This window comes from Cynocephalus volans, chromosome 3 (assembly GCF_027409185.1).
Source record: "Cynocephalus volans isolate mCynVol1 chromosome 3, mCynVol1.pri, whole genome shotgun sequence".
Lineage (NCBI taxonomy): Eukaryota > Metazoa > Chordata > Mammalia > Dermoptera > Cynocephalidae > Cynocephalus > Cynocephalus volans.
In genome coordinates, this window is record NC_084462.1 from 155,287,912 (window position 1) to 155,310,304 (window position 22,393).

Genomic DNA, 22,393 nt, shown 5'->3' on the forward strand with positions numbered 1-22,393 from the left:
GTTTTGACAGTTTCTGCTTCTTTTTTGATATTTTTGCAGATGCATTGGTGTTTGGAGCTGCCTACTCTACTATTTTGCTCTCTCTAGATAGTATCCTTTGATGAACAAAAGTTTTAATTTTGATAAGGTCCAATTTATTTGTTTTTTCTTTGGTTGTGTGTCATATTTAAGAAACCATTGACAAATCCAAGGTCATGAAGACTTGCCCTATGTTTCCTTCTAAGAGTTTTTTAGTCTTAGTTCTTACATTTGGGTCTTTGATCCATTTTGAGTTAATTTTTGTATATGAGGTGAGGTAAAGATCCACTTTCATTTTTGCATGTGAAAATCCAGTTTTTGCAGCACCATCTATTGAAGAAACTATTTCCCCCCCCTCAGTAAATGGTCTTGGCATACTCGCTGAAAATCAGTTGACCGTAGTTGTATGGGGTTTTTTCCTAGACTCTCAATTCTATTCCATTGATCTATATATTTATCTTTATACCACACTGTTTTGATTACTGTAGCTTTGAAGTAAGTTTTGAAATCCAAAAGTATGCATCCTGGGGCCAGCCCGTGGTTCACTTGGGAGAGTGTGGTGCTGATAACACCAAGGCCATGGGTTTGAATCCCATATAGGGATGGCCGGTTCACTCACTTGGAGAGCATGGTGCTGACAACACCAAGTCAGGGGTTAAGATCCCCTTACCGGTCATCTTTTAAAAAAAAAAAAAACACAAAAGTATGCATCCTACAACTTTGCTCTTCTTTTTCAAGGTTGTTTTGGCTATTTGTGATCCTTTGCAATTCCATATGATTTTAGAATCAGTTTTTCCATTTCTTCAGGAAACATCATTGGGATTTTGATAGAGATTGCATTTAATCTGTAGATCACTTTAGGGAGTATTGCTATTTTATCAACATTGAGTCTTCTAATACATGAATATGGCATGTCTTTTATTTATTTAGGTCTTCTTTCATTTCTTTCAGCAATGTTTTGTATTTTCAGACTGCAAGCCTTGCACCTTCTTGGTGCATTTTATTCTTTTTGATGCTATTATAAATAAAATTTTTTAAAATTCCCTTTTCAGATTGTTCATTGAGAGTGTGTAGAAATACAACTGACTTTTGCATGGTCTTATATCCTGCAACCATATTTTTTTTTAGTATAAATTTATTTTTTAATTATAAAAACTGTAATTGTACAAAGCAAAATACAATATTCTTTTTTTTTTTTTAAAGATGACCGGTAAGGGGCTCTTAACCCTTGACTTGGTGTTGTCAGCACCACGCTCACCCAGTGAGCTAACCGGCCATCCCTATATAGAGATCCAAACCCGTGGCCTTGGTGTTATCAGCACCACACTCTCCTGAGTGAGCCACGGGTCAGCCCCAAAATACAATATTGTACTAAGTTGGTTAATTTAGACAAGGCAAAAATATTATCCATAATCCCATGACACTGATATAACAATGATTGTTTCTGGTGTCGGTGTCTTCTTTCATGTGCATATTTTGACAGAGCTGTTATAGCCCAGTATGTTTAATTTTGTGTCCTGCCTTTTTTTATTTAATAATATAGCAATGTATTATTATGAACTTTTTTTTTTTTTTTTAAGATGACCGGTAAGGGGATCTTAACCCTTGGCTTGGTGTTGTCAGCACCACACTCAGCCAGTGAGCGAACCGGCCATCCCTGTATAGGATCCGAACCCGTGTCCTTGGTGTTATCAGCACCGCACTCTCCCGAGTGAGCCATGGGCCGGCCCTATGATGAACTCTTGAAAACAAAAATATTCTTAACTACCTGATTTAGAAAATTCAAAGCTGTCATAAGAGATGCAGAAAAGAAATAAAAGTAAAAAACTTAGATTATAATGAGAAATAGGTTTTGACCTTGACTTCAACCTCCCATAACAAAATCTGTCAAAGAAAATGAATGATAGTTACATGTTTAACAAGTTACACAATATATATAAAGATTACTATACTCTAAAAGAATTATTTAAGGTTAATGTTTTTGACCAAAATATTTACATCAATGGTGCTCTGTAGACTGCTTATTAGTCATTTATTTTTGATTCTTTAAAAAAGTCAACAAAATTTGAAAACTTTTATCTAGACTGACCAAGAAAACAAGCGAGAAGGCAGAAATTACTAAAAGTCAGAAATGCAGCAGAGGACATGGTAGAGCAGCTGCTACTTCTATTTACGCTAGAGTGGGCTTTGATGAGACGCATGTCCTCTTCTTTTTCTGGTCTCTGCTGGTGACTCTCCTCTGCTGGTGTCTTGTGGGCCGCCTGCATGGTCATTGTGGCTACTGCTGTCGCATTGAGCTGCTTTTGCCCCAGCTGTGGCTGTGGCGGTGGCTGTGGTAGGCCACCTGCCAGGAAGCGGTGTTTTTGAGTGCTCCTTGCCTGCTTACCCACAGAGGGGGCTGCTCTATGCTCCTGTCTAGGAGCCTGGGCACGCTCTGTTTCTTGTCTGTACGATCCAGGTGGCGACGGTGACTGGTCCTTGGCTCCTGCCTTCTGCAACTGTATTCTTTATTAGATTTAACAGTTCTCTTTTTGTGGATTCCTTAGGATTTTCTGTATATTAAGATCATATCATCTGCAAATAGTTTTACTTCTTCTGCTCTAATTTGGATGTCTTTTCTTTTTTTGCCTAATTGCTCTGCCTAAAACTTCCCAGTGTAATGTTGAGTAAAAGTGGTGAAAGCAGGCATCCTTGTGTTGTTTTTTCACTCATTTTTGTTTCTTTGGCAGCTGGCCAGTACAGGGATGGAACCCTGGTATTATCAGCACCATGTTCTAACCAACTGAGCTAACCAGCTTGTCTTGTTCTTGATCTTAGTGAAGAAGCTTTTAGTCTTTCACCATTGAGCATAATGTTAGCTACAGGTGCCCTTTTTAATACTGAAGAACTTCCCCTCTATTCTTAGTTTATTGCGTGTTTTTATCATGAAAGGGTGTTAGATTTTGTGAAATGCTTTTATTCATCAACTGAGGTGATCGTGTGATTTCTTCCCCCTCCTTCATTCTGCCGTGATGTATTACATTGATTATTTTCAATGTTGAACTACTCTTGGCATTTCTGGGATAAGTCCTATTTGGTAATGATATATAATACTTTAATATACTGCTGGATTCTGTTCGTTAGTATTTTGTTGAGGATCTTTGCATCTATATTCAATAAGTGATATTGGTCTGTAGTTTTTTTTGTTTTTTGTGACTTTTTTTTTTTTGCAGCTGGTCAGTACAGGAATTGAACCCTGGATCTTGGTGTTAGCAGCAGCACACTCTAACCAGCTGAGCTATAATCTTGTCTGCCTCCCACTCCCATTTCTTAGATGAGGTGAGAGGGTGGTTGAATTTTTGTATAAAAGGCAAAAAAAAAAAAAAAAAAAAAAAGAAAAGTTTACCAATTGGGGGTGAGCAATATTTATTTGTTGTAGATAACAAATGCTAGACTTGAATATTAAATTAAAACCTGTTTCTACTCCAGCCTGGGAGTTATGGTTTTAATCTTTCATATTCTATGTTAACATAAATGAGATACACACTCAGTCCTTATTCATATCAGAAATCTTGCAGGGTCATCATTTTATTTTATGTGGGAGAAGTGAGAAGGACCAGTCACCCTCCTCTGGCTTATTGAAGGAAACACGAGTCCATCTTTCCATCTTTCCGAGCAGATGTTCACTTCAGTGTCATTAAGCTGGGCAAGCTGAGACAGCCCATCACAATTCCCAGGATTTATTTATTTATTTATTTTTTATAAAGGTGACCGGTAAGGGGATCTTAACCCTTGACTTGGTGTTGTCAGCACCACGCTCGGGATCCGAACCCGTGGCCTTGGTGTTCTCAGCACCGCACTCTCCCGAGTGAGCCCCGGGCTGGCCCAGAATTCCCAGGATTTAGAGGCTGAAGGACTTTCACAGAGCATAGCAACAATCTCTGAAATTTGGGTGTCTTTATTTTTTTTATTTTTTAATTTTTTAAATTTAATTTAATTTTGTCAATATACAATGTGGTTGATTATTGCGGCCCATTCCTGAAACCTCCCTCCCTCCTCCCTTTCCCCTCGAAACTTGGGTGTCTTTAAAAATAACACCTGCAAGGACCATTTCATAACCCAGGACAGTGTGTCTTCCTTTCTATAGCTTTGGCGGAAGAGAGAATATTTTCTGCTTCCTTTGTTGAGGTTTCTTTTGACCACCAATTAGGAACCCATAGTTTTCAAGGTCAAACTGTGGAAATCTGTAGCACTAAATGAGGGAAAAAATGTAAGATCAAAATGTACAGCGTGGAAAGGGCCAGAAGACCATAAGCAAATGCACCAAGGGCAGGAAGGACTTTACATCCTCAGTCCCCCTCTTGGGGGCTCCATAGGCCATTCTTTACCTTAGATTTGGATCTGCCTGAAAAGCCCTGTCCCTTACCCCAGAATTCCTCCTCCTCCTTGTTTCCTATCCAAGGGGAAAGATTTGTGATACAGCTTTTAAGGCTATAGCTGTGCCTCATTTCATAAGCATTACTGCTACCTATAAACGAGGATTTCCAGTATCCCTACACTTCCTTGTACAACCTTTTAAACCCAGAAGTGGAAGGCCACCAGCCTCTCTTGATAGGCACATCATGACCACTCCTTCCTGGCTGGGGCCTGGTGAATCCCAGGAGAGCTCTGGTTTGCCAGGATAAGGGCAGTGACTGTTGGGTAGAGAGGGAGGTGGCCTGAGGTCTCCTTGGGCTGCCTGTCCTCAGAAAGAGCTGGCCCTCCTTCTGCCCCGAGTCTCAGATCAGTAGTTGTGGGCAGTGTGGCCATTTAGTCTGGTTTCTGCACAAACTTTAGCCATTTGATTTTTTAAAAAAATATTTTTAGAATTCCATCCTGATAGCCCTCTCTCCAACTGGTTCTGAATGAAACAGGTAGTGAAGGTGTGGATGAATCTGAAGGTCTTTACAAAGTCTTCTCCCTTCTACTTATAAAGTGCACGTGTAGTATCTGTTAACAGAGCTGGAGATGGGAGGCCTTTTCCACATTGGCCACCTTTGAATGATAGCCACTGGGTCATTTTGTTGCAAGGGCCTGCTCTACCCTCCTGAAGAGGCTCCCATAGTCCATGAAAAGTCTCGTAACCAACACTTGGAGAAAGTCCACCTGTACACTGACAGGAGGCCCCGCAGGAGGCGAAGCTCTGGGTCAGTTTTTGTCCTCTGAGGGCCCAACCAGCAGGGCAGCTCTTATGGTGTTTTACAAGACCCCACCTCTGGTAGGGAATGTCTGAGCGCACCAGCTATAGCCCAAGCCCTGAAGCCTCCCTGCTAGGTCTGTGGAGAGAATTCAAGGGGAAAATGTCTGGAATGTGCTGGACGTGTGGGAGGAATTGCAGCTGTTAGGGAGAACTTGTGTGTGTCTGTGGTGCCTGCCCCGTACATGTTGCATTCACAGATTTTGGGTCAAAAGCTACTTCTGCCCACCCTGGTCTTCCCAAGATAGTTTGTGCTGGAACACAAGTTGTCTCCTCCAGCACCCAATTCCTTGGGAGGGGAGGGAGAGAAGTACCCCAGGAGCTTAAAGAGGCTGAAGGGGAGACATGGGAGAGGGAGGCAGAACACAGGCAGCTGCCTAAGAGGTTAAATGTTAGGGGGAAAATAAGATAACAAGGATTTTAAAGATGTTTTGATTTGTAATAGGTGATGTGATTATTCCTCACAACCCCACAAACCCTTTGGCAAAATTCTATAATCTTCCATGGTTTTGTATGTGAATTGGCATTTTAAGGAATGCTAGAATGGCTGAATCCTAGAGGCAGCTCGAGACCTTCTGCAGTATCACAGCAGATGTATGATTTCATAAATGTTCTCCACTAGAGGTGAAGTGCAAAGCATTTTCCAGCTGCTTTATGGTCTTCAGATCTCCAGAGCAGGTAAGCCCCATGAGGAAGGGACCAGGCCTGTCTTGCTCCCTGCTGTCACCCTGAGTTCAGAATGGTACCTCCTGCATAGCTGGCGTGTAGCAAATATTTAATGACTAAATAACTGAAGTGCTTTCATTTTCAATAGCTCCAGAATGGCGACACTACCAGGTACTAACATTCCCCAAATGATGCGGCTCAGGCTGCCCCCGACACTTCCTTTCCTCAGAGTCCAGCTGCACCGTGTCCTGCTCCTTGATTTTCCTCATGGTTCTCCTACCTTTCTCGCTCCCTTCTGAAGCTAGGACTGAAGCAGGTTGGGAGGAGAGGAGAGATGGAAGGTCTACTTACGGGATAAAACTGACAGCACTTGGTAATGGGCTGGACAAGGGGCTGAGGGGGGCATATTAAGGATGACCTGAATTCTGACACGCGGGCAGATGGACAGTGGTGCCACTCGGCTTCAGAAGAGACACCAGAAAAAGCTTTTGGGAAAGCCCATATGTTGGGTTTTGGATAGGTTGGGTCTGAGGTGCCTTTACTGTACCCAAGTGGACACGATAAGCAGACAGTGGGTGGAGATGACAATAGATTGCTTTTCAGCTCTGTCCTGCAGCCCCAGGACCCTTCAGAAGAGTGATGAGAGGGGCACAGGCCAACATTTGTGTCCTCCACGTGGGTCTGTGCATATCCCTGGGGGCAAAATGGGACTTAAGTTTGGGAAATTATTTGCCTAGCTGATGCAAGGTGTATTTAAAAACAAACATTTTTGTCCTTGTAGTGTGCTCGAAGGGCATAAGACCTGCCTTTCCTTCACACAGGTTTATATCAACTCATTTAAAACTCAGCAGCCCCTGCCCCTGGAACAAGTGAGCACAGGTGCAGAGTTTGCCCTGCAAGCAGCTTTCTCTGGCAGTTTCCACGAGGGAGAAGCCTGCGTGTTAAGGATAGAAACAGCCCTGGGAACCTGTTTGAGGTGGGAAAGGCTCAGGAGCAGAAGAAACCAGTAGGTATAAAGTAAGTCAGTGAGGCAATGCTGCCACCAAAAAGGCTGGGGGGAACTTCAGCAGTATCGAAAGAAGTAGAAAAAGTAAAGTAGGGAGGGGGTCCTTCCATACTTGGACCCCACAATTTAGCAGACATGTATCCAAGGAGTCAGGGGAAACTTTAGGGAGACATTGTACCTTACCCTAGGAAGAACTTTCTTCAGTTAGAGCTGTCTGAGGACAAGTGGAGGTGTCTGAATAGAGGCTAAAGACCACTCGGCAGAGTATGGTTGGGAGATCAAGTATGAGAAGGTTCCTGAAGCAAATGCGAACCTTGAAGGTCCCTTCAACCTTGAGGCTGTCTGAAGGGCTGCCATGCACCTTTCCAGTGCTACGATCCTACAGTCTGGTAAGGCTTTATCAGGGACTAGACACACCATCAGACCTAGCCAGGTGTCCATCTGAGCTCTCAGTGCAGCACCTGCACACATGGCCTTGGCCCCCCTTCAAGGAGGAGCTGAGTACGAACAGGCCTCGTGCCAGCTAAGCCAGGTGGGGTGAGACTTCAGTAATCAACTCCTATCCCCACACGTGGGACCATTTTCAGTGGTACCAAGAAGGGATTAAATAACCTCAAATCTTACAGTGAGAAAGTTATTTCCTCTGCAATTCCCATTCCCATCTTTCTAATTTTATTAAAGAGAAAAATCTCAGTTGGGTGCTAATATGTCTAACTCCTTTTTAACACCGCTTAACTTCCCTTTTTTTACAAACAGAGCAAGCCAGGCTCAGAGGCTTTGCAGGCAACAGCATCTAGCTGCAATTTAATAACACTGTTTGGTTTTCATCATATTTATTTTTACAGTTACTTTCTATTTATGTAAAGTGTAAAATTTATTTTAAAAGTACACTTAAATTTAAAAAGCGAGTTAATTTAAAAAATACCAAGCAATTAACAGAATAAGTAGTATAGAGATCTGGCAAAAATCATGAAGGCGAAACGCAGAACTTTGGGGAACTTGTTCCAGAGTAAGAACTTTGGGCTCAATAACTTTGCATTTCATGCATCTGTGCTTTCTGAGTCTTGTCTGTTTAATTCGTTGTTATTGTTCCCTAACAGATTATTTTTGAAAAATTCCAAATTTTACTTGATAAAAGAAAAGGGATTTATCTTCTTCTGGGTAGCTAAGAAAAACAAATGGGCCCTAGAGGTTAGCGGCTCAGGTACTAACTACACTACACTGACAAATGGAAAAGAAAGAGATGTGGAGAGCAGTGAAAAACCATGAGCAGAAGATTCCAGTACAGTGGAGGGTGCGGTGCTCTCCCTCCAGGCTCTCAAATACAAGTCTGGAGATTCAATAAAGAAGGTCATTCTATAATAGTGAAGATAGAGAAAGAGGAAAAGCTGCAAAAAAAGTTTTTTTTACATTTAACTTTTCTTTTTAGAAAAGCTACAAAAATGTAAATGGTCAGTTAAAGTTAAAAATCTATTGTTACAAAATTTAATTGATTTAAGAGTAAAAGATCTCTTGACTCCAAGTCCAATACTCTTTCCATCTTGATGCTTCATTTCTTAGAGATCCCACACTTTCAAATTTTCTTTAGCAAACACGATCTGAAGTAATTTGTAAGTAATCAGCACTTCAAAAATATGAAGGCTCTGGCTGAGGCTGCAGAAGGAGCCCTGGGGAGACTCAGGGTCCCCCATGGAGGCTGAGCCCACTGCTGCCAGGGCTCCCGCACAGGAGCTGGGAGGCGAACGTGGGGCTCATCTGTGCCATCAGTCCTCCTGGTCTCTCCTGGGCACTGCTGACCTGCCCAAGCTTGACCCTCCTTCCGGTGTCCATCCACATCCCTGACTTCATTCCACTTTGATTCTGCTCAGTTCCCATCTTCCTCCTCCACAGAGTTTCAGAACCCAGGAATGAAACTACAAGAGACCACCATGCAGAGATCAGGCAGCCCTGGCCACCAGAACAAGAGACCATCCTGCTCTCTCTGCCACCCCTACTCCCCATTTTGAGGGGCCTGTGGCCCCGGCCAGGCCCAGCCTTTGGGTTCTTCCTCCTTCTCAGGCCAAGCTTGTGAGCATGGGTACCTTCTTGAGACTGTGCCGGTGTCCCACACTGATGAATGTCATCCCCAGCTGCTGGCCAATGCGGTAGAGCTCGTTCTCCACCTCCTCTGTCAGGGCACTGGTGGCTTCATCTAGCACTGCGGGCAGAGCACAGTCCACTTTTGCTTCTCCTCCAAACCACATACCCAGAGGGACCCGGGGAGGCTGAAAGCTGTTCTGGCTTATGGGAGCCCTGCCTGAGGGAGAAGATGGGCCAGTGGAGCAGAGGCCCATGCTCCCTCTGGGAGTCTTCCTGGGAGCAGCTGGATGAAATCCCTCGCTGCCTACAGATAAGCATCAGCCATTCCCTGGGACTGCTCAATCCAGGGAATCCCAGTTCACCCAAGGACATCAATCTTTGAAGAAGTCCACACCTGCCACCCCTCTGCCAGGCACAGCTGGGGGGATGCCCACTCATTTGAAGGCAGAGCCCGAGGAGCATAAAATCACAACCCCCTCCAGGTTGGCTTCAGCTGCTGCAGTGGCAGAAGCTTATTAATCAGTATTACAACACATCCAGAGCGGCTAAGGATGCCAAGCACTGTCCTTGCTGGCAGGGAATGCGGAGATGCCCAGCCCGCACAGGTGTGCCTAGGTGCATGTGAACACACGCTGCTATGCCTGGCACATGCAGCTACAGGGCACACCTCACCTGCGTACTTCGGCTGCAGGTAGAAGAGCCGGGCAAAAGAGAGCCTCTGCATCTCCCCTGGGGACAGAACATCATACCTAGGGAGAGGGGGCGAGAGATGACCCCTGAGGAAGGGAGACGAAGCCTGGCTTTTGCCTAAGTCTGGGCACAAAGAGGCTCTCTGTAGAGTGGTTGGCCCCAGGACAGACAGACGCTCCTCTCTTTCAACCAGAGCCCTGCTGTCCACACAAGGTGAGGCCAGAACTCTGCTCCCAACTTACTCCCGATGGACCAGTCAAACATCTGGACTTTGGGGTCAGGAGCCATTCCATCCCTTGACAGGGCCCACTAGGGCAGCTGAATCTGGAGCACCCGAGCCCTGCTCTTACCAGTTCCAATCGACCTGCTGGTCCAGGCCCTCTGTCCTTGCCACCAAGCTGGACTGCAACAGACCCAGAGGGCAGGAGGTCCATGAAAGGGCCCATCCCTGCCTCCTGCCATCCTGGGGATTCTCGCTCTGTCCCCATCACACATGTGCCTCTGAGAAAAATATATGCCCCGATGGCATATGGAGGTAGGGGCCATGGGGGCAGTCTGCCCCAGGCAGAGAGGAATGTTCTATCAACTACAGTGTTTAGACTTGTTGGAGCATGGTGACAGTAAAATGCAGACTACTTTAGTTTTATTACTGTTTTAAAATTCTCTACAGAGAGCATCCACTTATTGCCTACACCTGGCCAACAGCTCCCACTGCCCAGGGTCATCCTTCCATGCCTGGGTCAGAGATAGCAGGGCCAGTGCCTACCTGTGGCTGTTGCTCCCAGGTAGGCTTGGGTCCCCCCTTACCAGGCCTGCCAATTCCAGGAACCTCATGATCCTCTCATCATCAGTAGAACCTGCAAAACAGAGAAGTCTTTTTCAATGAGTCGGCTCCCTCCAGCCAGAATAGATGGGGCACATCACAGCAGCGGTGGGGCCCTCAGAATGTGGGCTGAGGCCCTCAAGTGACAGGTTACAGCACTTGATAAGGGAAGGGACAGGTGAAGGAAGCAATTACTTCCCTTCCTCCAAAGGGCACCTCTCCTCAAGGAGGGGATGAGGGAAAGACAGGACGAGATGAGGTCAGGGTACAGGCCCCACATTAGTAAACCATTGGAGAAGAAAGGGACCCAACCTGAAACCATAAGCCTGGCTGAGGCCTCTCCCAAAGGGCACAGGTGAGGCAGAGCTGGGACAATCGAGATGGGAGGACATGACCCACGGAGGCCCAGCTCACCTGAGTCCGGGTAGATCTCCTTCAGGGGATATATCACCTAAAACAAAAACCACACTGGCCTAGATGGAGGGCCAGCGAGAGATGGAGCTGCCCACAGCCCACCCTCCCTCAGAACCCACAGGAACTGCCCAGAGAGGCCAGGCAGGCTTCAGAAGTGTGTTTGGAGGAATGAGTCTGTGAGCGCTCTGAGAGCAGGGGCCCACAACCCAACCTTCGTGCTCAACAAATGCACATGGTATTTGGCCTGCAGCCCCCACTGACCCACCTGCCCCCGGAGTTATTCTGAGTACCTGGGCCCAATCCATGGATGCTTAATAAAATGTCCTCAGAGCCAGGGAGTTCCCAGGTGTGGGCCATTGTATTTCCCCACCTTTTACCCTACAACTCCCTAGAGACTGTCACACTGCCAGAGGTTCTGGGCGTAAGCAGGCAGGAGTGGGAAGGGAGGCATGGGCCCCTGAACTAGGCTGACCTGCTCTCGAAGGGTCCCATCAGTGAAGAACGGCTTCTGTGGCAGGAACAGCACCCCATGGGGCCCAAAGTCCGTCAGCATCTGTACTGAGCCTGCTGAGCCCAGAGAAACCTCCATTCCGAGATCTCCCAGAGAAGTTTCTGCCTCTCCTTCTCTGCCTCCCACCCTCTTTTCCCAACGAGAGAGACTGGATTCTACCACCCCACCCCCTGCCCTTGCCCCACCCCTAGGGCCAAGGCTGGGTCAGAGGCAGGGAGGGCTGGCTCTCACCCTGCGTGCTCGCCCAGAGGCCACCCAGAACCCGCAGCAGGGAGGTCTTGCCAGTGCCCGTGTTGCCCGTGATGAGCAGGCTCTGCCCCTCAGAGATCTTCAGACTCAGATCCTTGATTAGGGGTTTGTCGGAGGAGGGGGCAGAGATGGAGACCTGCTCCAGGAGAAAAGCAATGTCTGCCGGCTCTGCTGCTGGCAGTCCCGGGTCCCTGGGATCAGAGAAGGGAGGGATGCGGGGGAGAGAGGCAGAGTCAGTATTGCCGTGGGGAGGCATCACCTCTGGACTGGAGGGTTGTTAGGGCTGAACTGTGTCTCCCCAAAATCCACATGTTAATGTCCCAACCTCATAGTACCTCAGAATATAACCGCGATTGGAGACAGGGTCTTTAAAGAGGTAACGACATTAAGAAGAGGCTGTGAGAATGGGCCCCAATCCAATAGGACTGGTACCCTTTTAAGAAAGGGGAGACAGTGGGGGCACCCGTGCCCACACAGAGAAAAGGCCATGTGAGAACACAGCAAGAAGGTGGCCATTTGCAAGCCAAGGAGAGAGGCCTCAGAAGAAACCAACCCTGCTGACAACTTGATCTTGGACTTCCAGCCTCCAGAACTGTGAGAAAATAAGCCTGGCCAGTTAGCTCAAAAAGAAAGAAAGAAACAGAACTGTGAAAAAATTAATTTCTGTTGTTTAAGTCACCAGTCTATGGTATTTTGTTGCAGCAGCCCGAGCACATGAATACAGGGGTGGAGATGAGGGCACATACTCTGTGCCTGGTTGGGCAAAGCCTGTATGCAACTGATCCTAATCAGTCTTAATGCCAATGAATTGCAGATATTACCCCCACTTGGCAGATAAGGAAACCGAGTCAGGTGCCTAAGTAGCTGCCCAGGGTTGCAGAGCTGAATTTGTCTAAATCTAACACTGGTGGGTTTTCATGGTGTCAGAGTGCGACTAGAACGCTGGTAACAATCTGGAGTGATAATGGAGTTTCTGGCTCTCCACAGATGCCCGTCTCCCCGTAAGATGAGCAACCCCAGCTTCCTACAGTGTCCCCCACACCATCAACCCCAGTCTCTGGGCTCACAGTTGTACAAAGCTTTAATTTTGAACAGGGGCAACAGTTAAAGCATTCGTTTCCAAGAAGAGAGAGTTGAGTGTAGGCCCTGGAGTTCAGACTGTTTCCATTTTTGTAAGCTTACTAAATGTGGCCACTGTCCAAGCACTTTGCATGGGCTATGATATCACAGATCTGCAAAGGCTCATGAATAAAGACGTCTCTGGGTCTGAGTGAGGCACGGGGAATAAAGAGACACACCCCGAGAAAAGGGGCAGGCAACAGGGCTAGCAGGAGGAGGGAAAAGAAGGCAGAGGGGGGTACTACTCAGATTTTTGTTGTCTGCGGCCCGGCAGTTGGGTGCAAGCCGCTTCCGTCAGCTAGGGAATGGTGTAACGAACACGATGTTTACCAGAACAGCAACATCGATGTGAATACTTATAACGTGCCAGGCACGGATGAGATGCCTCCTGTTTACTCCTCGCAACTCTGCTGTCTGGCTGGGAAAGGGGAGCGCTCTGGGGTGAACCGAGCTGGGCACTTCCCAAGCCTGCACCCTCAACTACCGCACTAGCTGCCAGCCAGTACTCACAGGTCCGAGCCACACTCGCTCTCGCCCAGGATCTCGCAGTCCTGTGACTTCTGGGACATGTCCAGCAGGGTCTCCCGCAGCTCCCCAATCCTGGGCAAGAAGTGAAAACCTGAGGCGGGGGATGGGGGTTCCAGGTGGAGGTGAAACTCCTTTTTCTGTCTCACACCTGCTAGTATGTGGTGAGTTCTGTCCCTTTTTTCACACAGCCACTTCTTCCAGCGGCACACACTTTGCTCAGGAACCACAGGGGCTCCCGGGACACGGGCTCACCTGTGCGTGTAGCCAGCCACATCCGAGAGTGTCGTGGAGAGGTCAATGAGCTGGGTGAAGCAGCTGATGAGGTATATACACACGAAGGCATTCTGGACAGGAAAGAGAGCAGTCACATGGGCCTCAATGGTGCGGCCCTGGGCCAAAGAGCAGAGGGGATAGCCTGAGAGGTCACCAGGAGGGATTCTCACCTTGCTGACCAGGGTGCTGAGCTCTGTGGGACTCAGGTCTCCATAGACCCCACTGAAAATGGGGATTGCGATGACAACGTAACTCAGGATGCTGCCCAGATAGTCAAAGGTGTTGATGCCGACTGCAGAAGACACATTGCATGAGAGACCTGGGAACCAACTATGTGCTCTGCAGGGGACACAAGCCCAGGGATGGAGAGCAGGAAGCAAAGCAGAGCCACACTCTCCCCGAACCCTCATTCTCTTGAGGACACTCATGGCAAAGGCAGTGGTTCCCCCTGGTTAATCCCCTCATCTGAGCAAACTGGTGAGTGCAGACAGAAAGTCGGGAGTGTGGGAAAGGAAGTGGACCATGCCTAGCCTGTGGTTCCCACCCCCAGGACCCCATCTGCCTACTGTACAGCCAGAGCTCCTTGGATATCAGCTCCCTCTGGGTCTGAAGGAGTTTCTGCAGTCTGTGGTCTGTCCTCATGTGCTCCACGTGCCCCGCTCTGACAAGAAAGGTTGGGATGTCCATGGGGCCTGGAGAGGCTCAGCCAGGCTGGGTGGGGGCCCCTGCCCCTCATCACACCCGCCTTTAGGGACCAAGCCCATCCAAATGACCTTAGCTTCAGATCCTTTCTGCCCCCGACACCCACTCACTACTTCAGTCATTCTGTATGGTACCGTCTGTGGAAAGAACATGAACTCTAGTGTTAGGCAAACCTGGTTCAATTCCTGACTCTGGCCAGTTACTAGCTGGGTGACACCGGCAGGTTACTTAAGCCTCTGAGCCTCAGTTTTCTCATCTGTAAAATCGAGCTAATAACACCTAAAGAGTTTCTGAATGTAAAGTGCCAAACACCTGAGGGGCCCTCAGAAAATAATAGCTCTATGTATATTACAAAACAAATACACATAGAGCAGTCCCTACATGCCAGGCTCTGTGCTGGTTAGCTGGTGCAGTGAAGGAGTGGATAAAATGGTCTCTGTCTTTGAGGAGCTCCCAGTTCAGAGGGCAGGGCAGGCAGGTATACTGCATTCTTCACCTGGAATGTGTAATGTTAAGTGTGTCCTCAGGGCTATGGCAGCAAACAGGCTTGACCACTAAGGGAGTCGGAAGGCTCCCAGAAGTGGTGACTTGGGGCTTCAAGGATAGGCAGAAATTCTCCAAGCAGAAAAGGTGGAAAGAGGAAAAGGGGCATTTTAGACTTTGCACAGAGAGAGAGAGGCTGCAGAAGAACCCGTGTGGAGCTCCAAGAACTAATCTCCCTTCCCCAGAGTCCAGAGCCCAAAACTTCAAGAGCAAAACTGCAGAATCCAAAAGCAAACTTGCCCAGCCCAGCCCTACCCACCCCACAACCCAACCCCAGCTCAGATTCCTAGGATTCCTGATGCTCCCAAGTGGAGGTGGCTGCAAACTGCTGCAGAGACAGAGTGAAGACCCAAGGTCCTAGGGCTATCAATTCCACCCGAGTCCAGGTAATCCAAGCAGTAGCTTCCACTTCTTAAACGAACCTCTAGGGCCTGTACTATCAGTCCAAACACTGATTGTGGAGGCCTCACTCAAGGCAGAACACAGGACCTGCCTCGGCCCCGGAGGGAATGGATGGGATTTCACAATGCTGCCATCAGGAGACCAGCCACTTGGCTCCACTTGGACGGTGTTGGTGGGGAGCAACTGATCTGAGAGGTTGGTTGGTGTCCTGATCTGAGAGGCTCCAATTCCCTCCCTTGCTACAGAGAGAAAAGATTAGCCTTGGATGTCACGCACTGGCAAGGAAGTTATTTTACAGACAGAAAAACAGATGCAGAGGCGATGTCCTCTGGTCATTGGCAAGGTGATGAAGCAGGTACTCATGTTATTCTTTGACAATTTCAGGCCCCATGCCAGTGCAGTAAGACTAAAGCTGGCCACTGTAAGTATCCACCAGCTTCAGAAGTAAACCCCTGGAACCAAGGATGAGGCAGACAAGGACAGAGAGAGGAACAGGGACAGGGTCATGGGCAAGGAGGTGGGAGGGTGGTAGACTCAGCTTTCCTTCTCCACTATCAGCTCTGGCAAAGCAGAAAGGGAGCTGTCTCCGCCAAACTCACCTGTAGAAAGCAGCAGGCTCAGCATTCACCCGAATCTGCATATGCTTGAACCTGGGAGGATGAAAGGAAAACGTGTGCTGGCAATGAGGATTGCTGGCCCTTCTCCTGTTGGAGCCCTGGATCACCAAAATCCCCCTAGACAAATGGGAGCCCGGCTCCACCTTAAAACTCTGGCTGCCTCAGCCTGACCCTTTCCTGGATTGTCACAGGGGTGGGACATCCCAGGGACTGAGTGGGGTGGCAGGGGCTCTGCACAGACAGGGCTGCCCCTCAGCTTTCTGCAGGGAGGACAGGTGGGTTCCTGCCCACCGCACCTCCTCCTCCCAGGGCCTGGCCTGAAGCAGGAGGCCAAGAAGCACACAGCAGGGGCTGGATGCATCAACTGCCAGGCCCGACTGACCCATGACAGGGTGGTTAGACGAAAAGCGTGCGAGAAGGCCAAGGCCAAGCGATGACGATGATGATGGTGATGGCCAACCAGGCCCTGTTATCAGCGTTTCTCATGTGTAATCTCATTAATGCTCATAATTCTCTTGGTAGGTAACAGTACCAGACCCACTGCAGAGATAAGAAAACTGAAACTTTGACAGGTTAAAGCCCTCTCCCAGGATCACACAGCTCGTAACTGCCATAACTGGGATTTGAACTTAGGCAGTCTTATTCCAGATCCCATTTCTTATCCATTATGCCCAGCCCAGAAACCTCAAGCAAGGGAGACATACCTAAAGTCCCCTTCCAGCTTCTCCTGCTGCACCAGCTTTGCCACAATGGGTCCCATCAGAGTTTTGTTCACCAAGGTTCCCAGGATGAAATACCCGAAGATGCTCACAGGCCCAAGCCAGCCTGTGCTAAAAGGCAGAGAGAGAGAGGGAGGGAAAGAGGGAGAAGAGGGTGTGGGGTGCCACATACCCCCACAGGCCTCAGCCCTGACTCCTGCCCCCTCTTGGGTAGCCCCTGTCCAATCAGCAGCTGCATGGGCTCTCTACCCCTACATGGGGACATCTGATACCTGATGTGAACTGTCACAGCACCAGGATCCCTGTGACACTGAAACACCACAGGGCCAAAGTGGGGTCAGGGGCCTTAGCGTGTGAGATAGGAAGACTCCCTGGGGTGCAGGTGGGAGGGAGGGAGGGCAAGCCTCTCTTGGACCCTGCCCTGGGAGAGCTGACTCCACCCAATGGACATGTGAGTGAGGGACCTCTGGGGAAACAGCAGGGGAGAGGAGGAGAGAGGCTGGGAAGAGGAGGATTCACCTTTGGACACAATGATAAGTATAGTAGGCAAGGGTGAAGGGGGAGATGATCAGCTTGCTGGCCATGCTGCTGAGCTGCCGGCAGAATCGCTCCACATCCTGGCTGATGCGCTGGTCCCTGTAGCCAATGACACAGAGTAGCTGGACCCAGGGGACTGGGCTCGAGGGGTGGGGAGAGCCAACACAGTGTGATATTACCTCTTCTTCTGACCTTGCCTTTCAGTGCTGCAGCAATGACCCCATGGGAAGACGGACCCAGATAAGGCTGGTTTCCTAGAGGTAACTAAGCCCTGAGGGTCTCTGAATGGGATTCTGGAGAGCTGCATCTTATGGTACCTCAGTTTACCCCTCAGAAAAAGTGAGAACTGAAAGGTCCAGCACCCAGGGGCCTGAGCCAGCTCTGAGCAGAGCCAAAGAAAAACTTGAAGGTTGATGAGCTGCTTTTCTGGATGATCAGGAAAACTGTCCACTTTATCTCAATCCTCCCTAGTTTCTTTTATATGAGCCTGCGCCTGCCCCATTTGAGCAGTCTAGCTGTGAAAGATTCATACGGGCTGAGCCATCAGAAGAAGCCTAGAAGTTAAGCAGCAGCAGCAGCTGACCAAGAAGCTTTGCTGCAAGGCTCTGCTTGAGCTGAGGAAAGTCACCCCAGCAACAAAGTGCTTGCTGGGAGGGTGGTGAGAGAGGAGGGGACGAATGTGAAGGAGAAACCCACTATGTTCCATCTCACCCCCAGGGCCACACTGACTGCTACTCTCATCGAGAGATGTGACCTTGAGCAAGTCGGCTGCAATCCCTGGGCCTCAGTTTCCTCACCTATAAAATAACAACAACTAACTTACATTGGAACACTCGTATTGTGTCAGGCACCATACATGTGCACTCCACGAATTATATCATTTCATCCTTGCTATGTCCTTTGAGATGAGTACTATTATTCTCATTTTATAGAAGGTGAACCTGGGGCTTAGCAAATGTACGAGCTATAAGCTGAGAGATGATAGAATAAGGATTTGAATCCTACACCAAGTCCCAGATAACAGTCATTTTTTTACTGCTGAAAATCCAAGAGTTGGTTTTCTAGGAAGCATATTTCCTTCAGAGGGTGCCTTACTTGGAAGCCCAGGACATGAAATGGACAAAAGGGATCTGCTCAAGGCCTCTTTCTAGCTCCCTGTTCTCAGTCCCGCAGCATCCCCAGGGGTCCTCTGTGGAGCACCCCCCCTCCCCCATGGCTCTGGACAACATTTGCAAATATCAGCTTCAGATGAGCTCCATGGGGTCTGTGGCCAGGACTCTCTAGGGTAAGCCAGATGGACAGGGCCATAGAGAAGGGAGTGAGGACTGAGAGGGACGCCTACGGGTTATCGATGTCATCCTGCAGCACGTTGAGGGTGTAGTACACGCGGCCCCGGAAGTAGAGGCGGTGGAGGTGCTCAGTGAGGTCCTTCCTCCAGCTCACATACAGCAGGTTGCAGGTGAACTGGTCAAAGCTCTTCAGCTGTGTGGTGGAGGAGGCAAGGAGAAGGAAGGGGAGGGGACAGATGGCTTCCTGCAAGTCTCAGCTCAAAGTTCAGGACTGGCAGAAAGCTTACACTGACGAGTCCCAGCCCGCTCTGATTGCTCTCTGTGCACTGGGCACTTTTCTTGTTTAAAGTGTCAAGTCATGGGATTTTCCCTTCCTCATTCACTCATGTGTTCATTCCTTTACCAAATATTGAAGGGCTTACCAAAGGCAAGACACTCAAGCCCCTTTCTACATTGTACTGTCTTATGCTGAGCAAAGATGAGCTTCTGGAGATTGCGGACAGTATTGTCTATTCCATTTACGTTCTTACCCCTGCCCCCAAGCTTGGAACAGGGTTGTATATACACAGGTGTTCACTGAATGAAGACCCATCAAAAGCAGCCACAGCATGACGAGAAGTGGCTTCTCCAAGAAAACAGGTAGTACAGCCTGAGACAGAGCATTAGGCTTGAGTCCTGGCAGAGCCCTGAGTGTCACCATTTACCACTTCCAGAGCACCTACATGCTAAGCACTGGGGAAATAATAAGCTCACAGTCTGGCCTGGAAACAGACAATTACAAGGTGAAGGGAGTGTTACAGCAGAAGTAAACTCAAGGAATTACTTAAGTACCGAGAAAGGGTGGAGTTTGGTGGAGGAAACATGAAGGAGAAAGTTGAGGACAGTTTGAAAGACATGACAATAGAAGTATCTTGACAAATGAGCAGGCTTTAGCTAACTGAACAAGGGGTGAGAGGAGACCATTCTGCAAGAAAGCAGCAGGTTCAAAGACTGGGAGGTATTGACACAGTACCAGGCGGAGTCACAGCCTCAGCCCCAGAGGAGCAGCAGCAGCAGCCCTGGTGCTGATCCCAGTTTTAAAGTGCTCTGCGGGCCGGCCTGTGGCTCACTCGGGAGAGTGCGGTGCTGATAACACCAAGGCCCCGGGTTCGGATCCCATATACGGATGGCCGGTTCGCTCACTGGCTGAGTGTGGTGCTGACAACACCAAGTCAAGGGTTAAGATCCCCTTACCGGTCATCTTTTAAAAAAAAATAAAAAATAAAAAAAAATAAAAAAAATAATAAATAAATAAAGTGCTCTGCATTCCCTGAAGCAAGAATTCTGGGAATGGAAGGGATAATGATCACTTCCGCTAAATGCTGAATTAAACCAGAACCCTGTGGCCTATCCCTAGTAGCTTAAGAGAGCTGAGGAATCCAGCCCAAGTGGGCCAACGGCAAGATCAATGCCCTGCCTAGGGTACTGACCTTCAGGGCAACCATCCCTGCAGTTCCTGGAAAATGGAAGGAACATATACCCACAGCTTGGTTCCTGCTTCCTGGAGGCTAAGTCCCACTCACTAGACTGGAGAGGAAGAGAGACCCAGGAAGAAGGAAAGACCTTACCATGGAGTTGAGAACAATGAGCAGGACAGCGAGGAATGTCAGAGCCTTAAACCCAGCCAAGTCTTTGTTTCCCAGGACTCCATAGTACTGACTGGGGATCAAGCCAACCTGGTAGATCACCAATTGTTCTAGAGAGAGGGAGAGGAGTCAGAAATCAGTGATGAGGCATCAGAAGAAGGAGACGGCTCCCTTCTGAGTGCCTGCCTCAGTGACACCCCAGAACGAAGGAAAGGGACCCAAAACCAGGGCTTCCCCCCAGCCTGGGCTCACTCACCCAGTAGGGCCACACACAAAAGGGTCAGAAACATCAAGGCATTCTGTGATGACCAAGAGGGAAACAAAACCTTCTGTATCCTCAGGAACCGCTGCAGAAACTGCAGATCTAACTTGGGCCTGAAGAAGAGAAGTTGGAGAAATAGAGAGAAGCCAAAGAGGGCAGTTAAGCCTTAGAGCACAATTACATCAAGCTTATCCACATTGTTCTATAGAGGGTCCAGGATATGCAGAAAGAATAGTTTAGAACTGCTGAAGATGTGGGCTAGGAATAGATCTAAATGTGAAAAGTAACACTATTCAGTTGATAGAAGGAAATCTAGAAAAATATCTTAAAGAAGATATCTTAATAATGTTGAACTGGGGAAGCATTTTTCAAATAAGGCCCCAAACCCATGAAGTATAAAGGGGAAAACTGATGGATTTAACTTAGAATTGAATTTTTTTGTTCAATACAGTACCATAGGTTTAAGTTAAAAGAATTGGAGAAGGTATCTGCAGTGTAAAACCAACAAGGAACTAAAAGCTAGAGCATACAAGAAATTCCTGGAAATCAGGAAAACAGGAAATCCATAGAAAAGTGGGAAAAGCATATAAATAGGCAATTAACAAAGGGGAAACCCAAATGCCTAATAAATGCGTGAGAATTAACACGAATGGGATACCACTTTACATCCATCAGATTGATAAACATTACAAAAATCAAACAACACCAAATGTTGAGGGAATTGCAGGAAACAGGAACCTTTATGCACCCCTGTTGGGAAGTACAAACTGGTGTGACCATTCCAGAGAACAATCTAGCAGAATTAGGGATTTCGAAGCATCCTACCCTGGGGTGGATAATCCATAGAAAGTCACTGAGGTCCACAAAGAGACAACTGCCAGAATATTCATCACAGTATGGTTTGTGGTGGTTAAAAAACTGGAAGCAATCAAGGTGTTCATCACTAGGGGGATGAATAAGTAAACGGGGTCTATGTCCAGGGTAGCACTATGCAGTGCTCAGAAGTGAAAACTAGACCACTGTGGAGCACGGATGATCTCAAAAACACAAAGCTGAGAAAAAAAGGTTTTAAAAATAATCACAGCATTTTGTCATTTATATGAATCCAAACCAAACTTATGTAAGGTGGACCGTAAAGATGCTCATTTATTACACCAGCGTTGGTGTCTGAGAGGGAGAGTGAAATGGAATTGAGAATGGAAAAGAAGAAGGCAGAAAGGTAAAAGAGGGGCCTTGCACTGGCCCACAGGGTGCCAAGAGCTGAGCAGAATCAACTCAACTCCGCGCACTTGAGGTTCCTTAAAAAAAAAAAAAAAAAAAAGCCAGTTGCAAGGGAAAGGATCCCGCATGGCAGAGGGCAGCTGAAGTCTGGGCGAAAGCTGCAGCGGGCAGCAACCGGTGCAGGCCGGACTCGCATCGGAAGGGAGGGTGGACGGGGGGTGGACAGGGTGGTAGGCAGGGGGGTGGACACGGGGGTGGACGGGAGGGTGGACAGGGGGGTGGACACGGGCGTGGAGGGGAGGGTGGACAGGAGGGTGGACAGGGGGGTGGACAGGGGGGTGGACGGGGTGGACAGGGAGGGCAGGTGGGTGGACGGGAGGGTGGACGGGGGCTGGGCAGGGGGTGGACAGGGAAGTGGGCAGGGGGTGGACGGGAGGGTGGACGGGGGCTGGGCAGGGGGGGGACAGGGAAGTGGGCAGGGGGTGGACGGGAGGGTGGGCGCGCCTGCGGGGGCTCCTCTTTCGCTCAGGTCCCTTGAGCGGGGCAGGGGCTCAAGGGCGGCGGACAAAGACGGTGGGCAGGAAAGCCTCTTCCCCACCGGCCCGAGCAGGACGCCCTTGACCCAGCCCTCCTCCCTGGCCGCCCTGCTCACCTGGAGCCAGCTCCGGGCGCGGGCCCGGGGGCCGCCATAACCAGGGACGCGACCGACTCCGGAGCCCGGCTGCCGGACTCGGCTCAGGGCAGAGTCCGAGCAGCGCGCGTCCGGCCAAGGAGGGGCGGGGCCCCAGCGACCACAGAGTCGGCGGCGGATAGAGAGGAAGGCGCTGGGCAACACTCCGCACCCGGAAAGGACCGACCTCTCTAAAAGTACCAAAGAGTACCAAG

General features: G+C 48.8%; 1 protein-coding gene across 4 annotated transcripts; it reads right to left on the reverse strand.

Annotated features, from left to right (window-relative positions):
- Positions 1–7,828: 7,828 nt before the first annotated feature.
- ABCD4 (ATP binding cassette subfamily D member 4) lies at positions 7,829–22,234 on the reverse strand. Of its 4 annotated transcripts, none has more exons than XM_063089413.1 (19): positions 22,161–22,233; positions 20,282–20,400; positions 20,008–20,135; positions 18,454–18,593; positions 17,094–17,210; positions 16,560–16,685; positions 15,838–15,888; positions 14,158–14,252; positions 13,762–13,883; positions 13,571–13,662; positions 13,301–13,390; positions 11,654–11,862; positions 11,384–11,475; positions 10,912–10,948; positions 10,482–10,531; positions 10,025–10,077; positions 9,657–9,733; positions 8,987–9,102; positions 7,829–8,818 (listed from the first exon to the last, which is right to left on the reverse strand). In XM_063089413.1, the coding sequence occupies exons 1-19, from the start codon at positions 22,196–22,198 to the stop codon at positions 8,750–8,752; spliced, it is 1,821 nt and encodes a 606-aa protein (XP_062945483.1). In that variant the 5' UTR covers positions 22,199–22,233; the 3' UTR covers positions 7,829–8,749. The 4 variants fall into 4 exon arrangements, with proteins under 4 accessions (XP_062945483.1, XP_062945482.1, XP_062945486.1 ...); XM_063089412.1 differs by having other exon boundaries at positions 11,384–11,478; XM_063089416.1 differs by lacking the exon at positions 20,282–20,400 and having other exon boundaries at positions 11,384–11,478; positions 22,161–22,234.
- Between the last annotated feature and the right edge of the window lie 159 nt (positions 22,235–22,393).